General features: G+C 53.1%; 1 protein-coding gene across 1 annotated transcript; it reads right to left on the minus strand.

Moving 5' to 3' along the window:
• Positions 1-2,309: 2,309 nt before the first annotated feature.
• Positions 2,310-4,255, minus strand: HOXC6 (homeobox C6). Its single transcript, XM_058558088.1, has 2 exons — positions 3,673-4,255; positions 2,310-2,942 (listed from the first exon to the last, which is right to left on the minus strand). Exons 1-2 carry the CDS (start codon positions 4,070-4,072, stop codon positions 2,635-2,637), a joined length of 708 nt encoding a protein of 235 aa, XP_058414071.1. The 5' UTR covers positions 4,073-4,255; the 3' UTR covers positions 2,310-2,634.
• Between the last annotated feature and the right edge of the window lie 7,974 nt (positions 4,256-12,229).

The raw sequence follows: 12,229 nt of genomic DNA on the forward strand, positions 1-12,229 counted from the left end.
CCCCCAAGGCCTTCCAATCTTCAAAAATGGCTGAAGGCAGGAGATTTAGGCAGGGGGACGCCTGCCCAGGTTGGAGATCCTAGGGGGTTTATCTCAGGTTTTTTAAACCAAGGTTCCAGGTCCCTCTCCTCGGAGGCCCCAAGGCCCTGCTACTGCTGAGGAGGTGCCTGTCAGCATGGGAAAGTGAACCCAGCCTCTGGAGAGGTAGACAGGATGCCCAGGAGGAGGGGTCCTGGGTGGACAGAAGTAGTTGGGGGGGTCATGAGGTTGAGAGTGCTGGGAACTCTGGGATGAGCCTGGAGATGAGGAGCCAGGGGGAGTTGAGTAGACCTCCTCACCATGCCAGGGACCCCAGAGTGGCAACAAGGCAATTTTCAAGTGTGTGTGTGTGTGTGTGTGTGTGTGTGTGTGTGTAGAACCAGACACAACCGGCTGGAGGACCGCTCTGCATCCCTGTGTATGACCCTCATGTGGTACCTATGTCAGATATTTTGGATAGAACATAGATGTTAATTGAGGGCATGGAGAAGCAAGATTCAAGCCTCCACAAATCTTACAGAGCAGGGCAGAGGGAAAGGCCTATTTTGTGCCCTTTGGGGAAAAGGCCTCTCTGCACCAGGCTTTCCAGGGACCTGGATCCAGAAGGTCCACAGGAGAACAATTTCTGAGCTATTTGGAGGTGCAGAAAGGACCTGGCTGGGGGTGGGGGGATGGAGGAGGTGGGCTGGGCAGGCGCCTGGGCAACCTTCACAGCCTGTGGCCAGGGGCTCCGCAGCCATTCGGCCCTTTCCGACCCCCCTGCCCTAGCCCCAAGTCTTATTCTTTCCTGCCTGCCTCTCCCCAGGAAATCTCCGCCCCTGCCAAGAGAGGCCCCCCCTCCTGCCCCCCCCCCCGCAGGCGGAGGCGCTGGCGGGGGCGCTGGCGGGGATCTGGAAGGTCTGGAAAACTCTGGCGGATTTTTTTCCCTCCGGGAGACCCCCTCACTACCTCACCTCCTAGGTCCACTCAGGTTTCTCTGGCTGGGCTCAGGGAGACAAGGCCTGAGCTGGAGAAGGGCTAGGGTCTGCTGCGATCCTCACCCGCCGAGTTGAAGGGGAGAAGAAAGAGTCAGGGGCCAGACTGGGGCTGGGGCTGAAAGGAAGAAGGAATTTTGTCCCAGCCACGTCAGGAGTCCCAGAGCAGGCGAGAGCTCAGTTTCCAGGCTTGCTTTTTCGCGATGTCCTTGAATCGCTCGGGCGGTCCCGAAGGGCTCCGTCCCGCGGTCTTCTCTCTTCCCTCGGCTCTCCGCCTCTGCCACGTTTCGCAACAGCCGGCCTGGCGCCGCCCGGGGGCTGCTCATGAGGGGCCCCCTCCTCACTCCGGGCGGTGCGCGGGGGTGACCCCGGGGCCTGGATAATGCTTCTTTTCTGGCCTTGGGGGCTCAGGGTTCAGAAGCCGAGGACCCCAGACTGCCACAGGCAGGAAGAAAGGCCTGTGTGGGGTGGAGACCAACAGGACTCACCCGGGCTCTTCCCCCAACCCCCACCGAAATCCTTTGCGGCTTTTTTTGCGGGGTGAGTGTGTTGCTCCGCGCAGGGAACCCCGAGAGGCCTCCCAGCCCCCCAGCGCGATCGCCCGCAGAATGGGGAGGCCGGGGCTCTGCCGGCTCCCGGGAAAGGGAAAGGCGAGCGCAGGGGGCCGGGGGCTTGCAGGCGGCGGGCCGACGCGGAGCGCTTGAGCCGGCTCCAACTTCCACCCCAGGCCGGGGGGCGAGCGAATTAACAGAAATCCCGATATAAACTTTTAAAAATAATATCAGTTTTATTAAATATTCGAGAACGGATCCAGAGGTCGGATTTATACAGAAGGGTAACACGAGGGGATTTTTTTAATTTATTTTTTTTTCTTCTACTGGCTAAACAAACGTCATTCACTTTTTTTCTCTTTTTTGTAATTTTCCCTCATTTTTTTTTTCCTTTTTAAGATGGGATTGGAACACGGACGGTGCTAAACATAAATATAAATACAGAGACCACAAATACATCTAAAAATATTCACACAGAAACGGTCACAGTTTGTAATATGCCATAATGACCCCCAGGATTCTTTAAATACAATTCGCCTGGGCTGGGCATTTGCTGGGGCAGAGGGGCCGGGCAGGGGCTGCGGGGAGGCCCTGGGGGTTGCTGTGGGGCCACGATGCGCCATCCTTGGGCCTCCCGCCCTCCCCGGCTGCCAGGCCGGGCCCTGAGGCCCCGGAGCGGAGGCCCGGGCCCGGGAGCCGGCTCTCTGCGCGGGGGCGGGGGGGGGGGGCGCCGAGGGGGTGGGAGGCCAAGTCCTCACTTGGAGGGAGATCCCTGGAGTCTGAGGCGAGGTTCAGGGACGGAGCCCCCAAGGCCTGGGCGGGGGAAGGGGCCTGCGGACAAGCCGAGAAGGAGCTAGCAGGGAGCAAGGAGAGAAGACGCGTGGTGAGAGAGTTTGTGCGGTAGGGAGAGGGTCCAGAGTTGACTTGCAGGTCCATATCTGACTCCCTAATTTTGTTTTAGGGAGTCAAAACACATCAATTGTGTCAGTGATAAATACAGAGTGTGTGATTAGGAGGGAGTTGGGGGAGCGAGGGAGAAGGAGAGAGAGGGGAGGCAGGGACAGTCCTGGTCACTCTTTCTGCTTCTCCTCTTCTGTCTCTTCCCGCTTTTCCTCTTTTCCGCCCAGGCTGTCGGCCGCGGCCCCTCCGCCGCCCCCTGAGAGCGTGGACGTGAGATTAGATTCTTTTTTCCACTTCATCCGGCGATTCTGGAACCATATTTTGATCTGTCGCTCGGTCAGGCAGAGCGCATTGGCGATCTCGATGCGCCGGCGCCGCGTTAGGTAGCGGTTGAAGTGAAATTCCTTCTCCAGTTCCAGGGTCTGGTACCGCGAGTAGATCTGGCGACCGCGCCTCCGGTCCGCTCCATAGCCGACCCCTAGAGATCCGGGCACAAAACACACTAAAAACAATCAGCAAGGCATCCTCCATAGATGAGGTAGCCTAGCCAAGTCCTGACCCTTCCAACTTGGACAGCAGCTCAAGGGCCCCCTCGGGCTCCAGCCTTCTCCCCTTTGCCCTACCCCACCCCCACTGGGGGTACAGCCAGGATCCCAACTTCATTCAGTCTCCTCCATAGGTTGGTAGGTGTGCGTCCCCAAAGAACGGGGGGGGGGGGGGCGGGCAGAACCAAGCAGAAAGCTGTAAGTCTAAAAGCTGGTTTTCGAGAAATCCCAAACACTGGGGATGAGGGCCCCATTTCTCAACGACTGGGCTCCCCCACCTCCCCAAGCACCCTAGCTCCTTGGAAACTTCTCCCCACTTCTCTGCCCGCTCCTCTCCCCCTCCCTTCTCCTCATCCTGACTCCTCGACTTTGGGGGGCTCCCCCACCCCTACCCCTCCCCTCCTCCCCTGCCCTGTTCCTGCCCCCTCAGCTCGTCCTGGAGCCCTCCAATCCGTCAGGGGCCGAGGGGGCCAGGCCCCTGTGAGCAAGCGGGAGGCGAGCAGAGGGGGCAGAAGAGGGGGCCCTGTCTCGGCGTCGGCGAGGAGACGAGCGTGATTGTTTTTATGGGGCCATAAAAAACTCTCTCCGCCCGTTCTTCTAGGGAAGCCGGTCATAAAGCCAGTTCAGTTTATTTAATTTATATCTCGGAGCTGTAAAACTCACCACTGTGCGAATTCATTCGCTGCATCCAGGGGTAAATCTGGATACTGGCTTTCTGGTCCTGGGGCGCAGTCCTGCCCTGCTCAGAACTAAAATCCTGAGCGATTGAGGTCTGTGTGTTATGTCCTAAGGTGTTTTGTCTGCAGTTTGAGAGCATGTCTTTCTCCTGGTAAAAGGAATTAGATCCATAGTCATACGGCCCCCGGCTGGAACTGAACACGACATTCTCCTGTGGCGAATAAAAGGGAGTCGAGTAGATCCGGTTCTGGGCAACGGCCGCTCCATAGGTCGAGAAATGCCTCACTGGATCATAGGCGGTGGAATTGAGGGCGACGTTGGGGAGGACGTCCTGGCCCCCGGCGAGGTGGCAGGATAAGGAAGGGTTAGTGAAGTAGGAATTCATCCCTTTGCCTTTACCTGGTCGGGCTATGATTTCTTTAATATTTATTTCTGTCTCCAGTTTGTACTCGGAACTAGATGGTTATAGGGACGGCTCCAATCCAGGACAGACAAAATGACAAAGTCAGCTGATGCCCTTCCAGCCAATCGCAAGCCAGATGTCAAGAAGGGGGAAAAAAATCGCTTCTGCTTCTGTTGATTCCCTAGTTGAGACTAAGTGTGTGCTTTGAAAGTAAGACTTGGATTTCTTTAAAAATATATATATGGGGGGGGAACTGATTTGGAGGTGAAGGAAGGGTGAATGTCCACGAGCAGGGCCTTGGGGCCCAGGGAAGCAGAGCTGCACTCCGGGAAAATCTCTCAGCCCCAGCCAACTTTGCTGTGCTGTGGCCAGAGCCAGGGCTGGAGAAATCCCTGTACTTTCAATCTGATTTCATCTTTTATATCTGCCCCATTCTAAAATTACACCCTGATTTCTCCAGGGGAGGGGCTCCTTCCCAGCTCAGGGGGATCCCCAGAAATCCTACAGGAAATCCTGGTTTGACGCTCCAGGAGTGAGTTCTCATCACTAAACCAGTATATATTTTTCCCAATAATTAAAAAAAATCAAAAGTAGAAATAAATTGCATAAATCATGGTACTCAGAGGAAGGAGAGTGTGGCTGCGAGTCTTGGGTGTAGGAAGGATGTGGGGAGCCACTAGGTCTAAAGGGCTAAGGGTGAGACTTCAGGGGACAGTGGCAGAGCTGAAGTAGGCGAAGGGCCACACATCTGCTTCCCTCTTCCTCCCAGCCCCCCCTGCCTTGTCAGGACCCCCTTTTTGGGGAACTCTTGCAGAATTTTTGGCCCAAAGGGAAAATGTATAAAAATATAATAGAAAAGAGCGAGAAAGAAGTAAAAGGTGAGAGAGAGAGAGAGAGAGAGAGAGAGAGAGAGGGAAAGGAAGGAAGAAAGGAAGAAGAAAGAACTCTGCGAGTCTTTCTAGACACATCAACTCCTGTTTATGTTGGTGAGAATTTATGATTTGGAGCCAGCGAGGGCCAGTGGGGTAACTCACATAGGATCCAGCCAGAAAGAGAAGGCTGGTGGGGCTCTGATGGACAGTTATCACCCTGCAGGCTCAAGCCCCTGCCCAGGTCAGAAGTCTCCTGCCCCCTCTGGACTCTCTGCCCTGCCAAGGGAGGCGCCCCTGGACCTGAGCTCTGGGGCTTGGAGATTCCAGCAAAGGGCTTCTGGGGAGTGCTGGCCCAGGGGCCAGCCACACCTGGTGGGGCCGGGCCTCTCAGCAGCCCCTACCTCCATTTTCTTTCCACCTTGGGGCTGAGGGAAAGGAAAAGGTTAGGAAAAGGCAGCTGAGTCTGAGGCTTCTGAGGGAGCCGCAGTGGGCAAACTGAAACAGCGGAAGGTGTGCAGATGGGGTTTTTCTCCTGATTAATCCAAACTTAATTTGATATCATGACATAGGCTGAAAATGCTTTGAGTTGACAAAGAAGGGGCGGTGGGGCAAGCGAAAGGAGCAGGGAAAGCTCATATTTTCATCCTCACCATTTTTTTTGGTGGTGGTGGGGAACTGGCTATAACAGGAACCCGGATGTCGCCGGATTTTATGATCTTTTCCTTCTGTGTAACAAAGCAGAGTAATCAATGGGTAGCAATAAAGCCATAAACGGGACTACGCTGGGAAAAAACTCGTTTATTCATCTTCTGTAACGTTAAGGTTTCCCTGGAGTGTCGCTAGGGGGGAAAAATAAAGTTTCAAACCCAAAAGCAGACAGTGTGTAGGCACTGGTGGAGACAACATGTTAGTTAATACATGAACCTCGTTATGGGATTGAAGAGTCTTCCTGCCAGACAATGTGTGTTGGGTTTTAAAAATACAGCCCCAATCCTTCAGAAAGGAGGGAAATTTGTTGATATTTAGAAGGGTAGGAGAAAGACCCCTATAGTTATAACGGTTCCCCCTCTTGGACCATACTTTCTTCTCCCCAAGGAGATAAAGGGGAAAGAACAGAGGAGCGTTCTTAAATTAAGAAAAAAAAATTTGAGATGAGTTGTCTCATTTTGGGGTAACATGGCAGGTACACAGACACCAGCCTGAGTTGCTTTCCGCTCTAGAATCCAGCTGTCCTCAAATTCATGGCATGCCTGGACAGAGGTTTCCAACAGCTGGCTGGGGCTCCAGGCCCCCTGGAGGGCAAAAGGGAGCGGGAGAGAGAACTGGGGGTGGGCAGACCCAGGGGGCTGAGCAGAGGAACAAGTCAGTGCATCCCTGGACACAAGTAGCCGCTCTCAGCATTCCCAGCCTCCCTTCTGCCCTAAGGGTAGTGGTGTAACACGCAGAACAGGCCGGAAGAGAGAGTAAATTCCCTCCCCCCCATTTCAGAGAGATTGCTAGAGGGATAAATCATGTCAGTGATATTTCCTTCAAGATATTAAATTGTTGCAATGTACAACAAATTGAATGATGGAAGATAGGATGTCTTAATGAGGTTTCGCTTTCAATGAGTGTTGATTTTCTATGTATTTTAAAATCTCTTTTATGGGTGGGTGGGGGGAGGAAGGACCTTGGAAGAAAGAAGGGGCTTCTGGGGCAGCATGTGCTGCAGCTCCCCAGCAAGGACGCCTGGGTTTCCCTGAGCCCCTCCTAAACCAAGTCTGGAGGGGAAAGGGGCCCCAAAGTTGGGAAGAGTCTCCTTGGGGGCCTAAAGGCGGTGGGCGCGGGGGTGGGCGACCTGAGGAGCAGAATGTAAGTCTCAGCCCCGGAAAGTTAAGTGTTTTATTACGTCCCTAAACAGAGGGCAGAGACTGAAAGGTCTCGCCGATTTATAATGAACAGAAACCAGCTGCTGGGGGAGAAAGGCAGAAATGCTGGAAGGGGGAGAGAAGGGGAAGCAGAAATACAAATAAGTTCCCCCACAGCTTAAAGATTTTCGGTAAAATTAATTTCCAACACACTCTCCCCCATCACTTTCCGTTCCTGAGGAAAGAATCTTCCTTCTTTCAGTCAGATCTTTAATTATGCAGCTGAAATTTACTGGAAGGATTCGCTCCAAGGGGGGAGAGCAGGTAAGACGAGCCCGATCTTCCCTCCATCGGATTATATTTTCCTTTTCTCATTTCATGTTAATTTTTTTTTTTTGGCGAAAGAACGACTGTCTATGGGGGAAAAGCTGGGACTTGGGTTTTACTAAATATATTTCTATTTTCCTGTTAAATTTGTCTGAAAACAATTATGGAAACTCATCAGCAGAAGCAAGAACAGATGTTTTATTAAAACTGCAGTTGAGCTCTGTAAATATGCACAAGTCCTGGGAAGGGAGGGAGAACTTGTTCTTTGTTTCTATAAAACAAGCCTAGAGAAATCAGAGTACACCCCCATCAGGCCCGCAGGTCTCCGAGTTGTTCTGCCCCTTCGGCCTCCGGAATCGGCATTCCGAGGGGGTTTGGCTGCTCGAGAGCAGATTTTTGCTTTCACAGCTGTAATTAGTGGATTCAAAGACAGAATTCAAAAAACACAGAAAAGGAATAAAGGGGGAAAGTTGCCGCTCGCTGCTCCAGTGCCCCCCCAACCCAAAACACATGCTTTTCATGAGCGCTAATTATAGGAGAGGAACTTACTGCAGGCGCCATGGGCCTGCGTGGGGGCCAGTCACCGGCCTGGAGTCCCCAAGGCTAAGGGTTGCACTGGAGGGTGGGCACTTGGGGGTTTCCCAGGGTGAGTAATGAGCTCCTACGCCAGCCTTACCCGCTCCAGGCCAGGGGCTGGGGGCCTGTGCAGCTCTGAACTGCGGAGAGGGTGGGTGGGACTGGACTCTGGCCCTGAAGGGGTCCGTGGGCAGGCCTCACCTTGCCTGCCTTTGCTTTCCACTCTGCTCTGGAAAATATATTAATTTCTTGGGGAGGAGAATCTGGAATTTTTATTTGGGGACAATCTTTTCCAGAGGTTCCGCTTAGTCTGTGTTCTGCCAATCTTCTCTCCCCAGATCCCCCAACTCTGCGAGGATGTCTGTGACTCACCCGGCCTCGCACACAGATACACACACTCCATTCCTGGCTGCCGGCGCCACCAACTACAGCTCGGCGCCTCCGGAGGCTGCTCAGGGATCCGGGCACCGGAGCCGCAGGACTCAGCAGCGCTTGGCCTGGGCGCTTGGCTGCCTGGAAACCACTGCAGCTGCCCGACCCACCCTCCAATTCTCTATTTCCAGAGCGGGAGAGGAGCGGTTGCCCCACTGGCCCCTTTTGTGCCACTGGGCGAGGACTGAAATCCCTCTTGCAGAGAAAGCCGAGTTTCAATAATTGCTCAGCTCACCTCACAATTGCACTGTTTGATTAAGGCTTTGCTGTCCTGGAGCAACGGCTCGGTTGGCTTGACTGGCTTATGATTAGATTTTGTAATTTAAAAATTACAAAAATAAACCCTACTTCAAATGCCTAGTGTTTTGTGTCCGAGCTCCTTTGATCTCCACAGAATCCGGAGTAAAAGGATTGCAAAGAGAGTCTCCCAGTCCGCCAGAGAACCTGACCGCAGAGAACCTGGGGACAGCAAAGCACAACTCCCCCAAGGAGCCCCCAGTTTCTCATAGATCTGGTGAGGAAGTTGTCCGAGCCCATACCACCCCACGTACATATTGCATTCCAAAAAAGAACGCTCCTTCTCCTTTCACACTTCAGGCATGGAGTCACTTGGAGAAAAGTGAAATTTGACACACCCAACCGGGAAATGGATCCCATTTGGGGGTGCTGATATTCTGGGGACAGGGGCCAGGCTGGCCAGCTGAATGGAGTTGGGGGTCCGCAGGGAGGGAGGAAGCGGAAGAGGCCAGATGGGGCACGTCAAGCACCTAAGAACTGCCCCAAACACCTCGGAGGCCTGGGCTGGCGACTCCTCTTTTGAGCCCGAGCTGCTTTTGCTTTATTTGCAATTATACAGGGAAGAAAGGTAGATGGAGGGGCTCTGCTACCTCTTGTCATATTTTCTCTCCTCCTTCCCTCTCTCTTTCCAGATACCTGCCTGACCTTTCCTTACGACACCCCACGTAATGCTGCCAACGTCTGCAGACACAAACTCCTACATCTGCGTTTATTTGGCTCCTCAATTCACTTCTATGGCTGAAGGTTAAAAGTAAAATAGATCCCAAGTATCTCTGTCCCATCCACTCAGCCCTGAGCCCCTTTTGGCTCCCTCTGGAAGAAATCATTTCTGGCTTTTGGGGGCCTGAGGAGGGGCATGCAGAGAGCCTTCAGACACAGTATCTCATCCCCATGGGGAATGAGGACGGAACCCAGACGCTGAGTGACATTTTAGGGAGGCCAAGCAAGTGGCCCTGCTTGGCCCAGGAGGAAAAATCAAAATCCAGAATATTGAAAATGTTTTTGGTACCCAGAATGAGTCCTCTAGAGGATGTCAGATGAGGAAGGAGGGGCAATAGTGGGTGTGCTGCTCTGTGCTGGCCCAAAGGATCCCCAATTTCCTGGCTTCTCTTATGCCCCTCCACACAGAGCACTGCTTGGACCCACTCTGGAGGTTTACAAGAATTGTAAAATTCAAGAACTCGGCATTTATGACGTCACAGTGAGTTGTCATGAGGAAACTGTAAATGTCACAAAAGTTATATATAGCAGGAGTTTTGTGTGTGGGTGCCCTGCCTCACCTCACTTTTTTTGCCTTTTCTTCTTCATCTCCTGGTCTAAGTTCTCCCGCTTGAACATAAAATGTTATTATGTTCTGGAACAATAAGCCAACAATGAAACATCATCCTCATTTCCCTATAAATAATTTTATCCTTTCTTGTTTGCAGATCTAAAAGAACAATTTCATCTGCGCTGGTGGAAAAAAGGAGAGAGACGGGGAGGGGGAAATTAATTTCAGAAATGAGAATATTACTTATTTCGATGATACTCTTTTAGATTTGATAGCCAGGAGCAAAATTAGAGGCGAACACCAGCCTCTCCGACTCTACACCTGGCGGGATTGGAGATTTATAGGATCTTTAGCAAAGGGGCAATTTAATTTTGTAGGGTTTGCTTAAATTCACCGCTATTTTGGGGGGCTGAGGAGAAGGGAGGGTGAGGGGAGAGTGACACGCTTTATCTAGCTTTATGAATCCGCCAACACTACCCTGATTTAAAACCCAACAACCTGTGTCTCAGGGAAAACTCCTGCAGAAAGGAGTGGGGGAGTGGGGTGAGGGGCTTGACTTGCTCAATGACTGTGGCCCCCTTAACGGAGCACTGGCCGAGCAGAAGGAAGAAAAGAAAAGCCAGGGGAGGGCTGCTCTGTCTCTCTGCCACCAGGACACACGGAGGTTTATGGTGTCCCCATAATTCCCCCAACCCTACAAACAGCTGCCCTATTTTAGGAGGATTTCTGCTTCCTCTCCTCGGAAAGGGAGAACGAGGGTGGAGGTAATGGCGGGAGCTGGGTGCTGGAAAGGGGAGGGAGTTCAGGAGAGCGCTGCACTTTGTTCTCCTGGGTTAGTTTGCTGGTTTGGCGGGTTTCTGACGCAGGGTGGCAGCAGACAAAACAAGTAAACAACTCACAGACACAATAAACAGGGGTGGCTGCGGGCGCCATGGCAGAGGCCGTGGGCTGGGTGAGGGGCACAATTTGGGGGTAATAGCACCCCAGGGTGGCCGAGGCCCAAAAGCCCGAGGCCGCCCTTGATGCCAGCGGAGAGAAGGTGGAAGAAAGCGATGCGCCTCAGGCCCCGCAGCGTGTCTGGGCAGGAGAGTCCTGGGAGGAACCTGATTGCCTAGGGAGTGGAGGAAAACCCACCAGCCCCTCTCCTGTTCCTTCTTTCATGGGGTTTTTCACAGACATTTATATCTCCCCCTGCTCTGACTTTTTCTGGCTCCAGAAGGGAGAAAGGCCAGGAAAAGAGGCTGGTTAATTCCCAGCCCTGGCCCATACTCAGTGCTCCAGGCCCACAGGCAGCCAGACCCAGCTTCTTCTCTGGCACTGCCTGGCCAGCCTGCTCCCTGGTTTACGTAGTGGAGAGGATTAAGTGCAGTCCCACCAGTAACCAGATCTAAGTATTTGGGGAATTTAGTTCCTAATCTGCCCCACAGACGCAGGCAAATCTGGGGCCCGATGAGCGCCCAGGGCGAGCAGCGGTGGGGGACAGATGTTCACCGCACTCCTACCTATTCTAGCTCGCCTTCTCCACCAGCCCCTCCAAGCACCCCAGCTAGAAGCCACCTCAGACCACTGCCCAGAGGCCACCTTAATCTCCACTCCAATACCCTTCAGCGCCCCAGCAAGACTTCGGGCACCAGGGCCCAACCGACTGCTCAGAGCTGCCCGTAGGCCCACTGCACCCATGGAAGAGTTTCCCACAGATCTCACTTTCAACACAACTGGGTTCCAACGGTAAAACAGTCTCTGAGTTGGGGAAGTCTAGGGGGAGGTGTGCAGAGAAAGTGGAAGGAATTCAGTATTTCCCCAGCCCAGCTGCTTGGACAGCAAAGGCAATAAGGTCTGAGAAAGCCTTTGTGGCATCTGTTGGTTACTGGAACCCGCATACTCCGATTCCAGCACGCACACACTTCCAGCAGAGCATGCAGCGGGCCTTCTTGGTGCACCCAGTGCCTCCTTGAGCCCATTCACATCCAGTGAGGGCTAACAAAATTTTGCATGCACATAAAACGGTGTTTGAGCGAATAAAGGCATGGTAATATACAATTAACCACCGAGGAAATATGAGTCCGTATATATTCACGCATAAGTCCGACTTTGTACATTTGAGCCTGTACATAATAAATGTATAAAGCTATCAAGCCCGGGTTTGGAACGCAACAGCCAACCCAACAAGGCCGCCTTCTCCAAACAAGGTCGCAGTCTTCGTGGGGATCAGAACTGTCAGACCAGAGAGAGAAAGGGTTTGCTCTGCCCATTTCTCCTTAGCTAGGAACTGGCACATGAAATACAGCCGATGGCAGGGCTGACAAAGCCCGTAAGGGGCAGGCCTGAGGGGCTCGATGACAGGAATGCTAGGGGCCGGGGGCTCTAGGGAGTGTTGCCAGACCCTGACCCACAGATTCAGTGCCTCTGCCCAGCCTCAGCCCTGCGTGTGCGGAGTCCTTGAGCCCAATTCTATTCTCAGCAGCCCTGGCTATTATTAGATAATCACAGCAGTGCCCTCCTGCTCTAAGGACCATGT

This window comes from Diceros bicornis, chromosome 17 (genome assembly GCF_020826845.1).
Source record: "Diceros bicornis minor isolate mBicDic1 chromosome 17, mDicBic1.mat.cur, whole genome shotgun sequence".
Lineage (NCBI taxonomy): Eukaryota > Metazoa > Chordata > Mammalia > Perissodactyla > Rhinocerotidae > Diceros > Diceros bicornis.

Coding starts and splice junctions, on each gene's coding strand:
- HOXC6 (XM_058558088.1), bottom strand. CDS start 4,072: ATGAATTCCTACTTCACTAACCCTTCCTTATCCTGCCACCTCGCCGGG. Junction 2,943..3,672: donor GCGAATGAATTCGCACAGTG/GTGAGTTTTACA, acceptor CCGGATCTCTAG/GGGTCGGCTATGGAGCGGAC.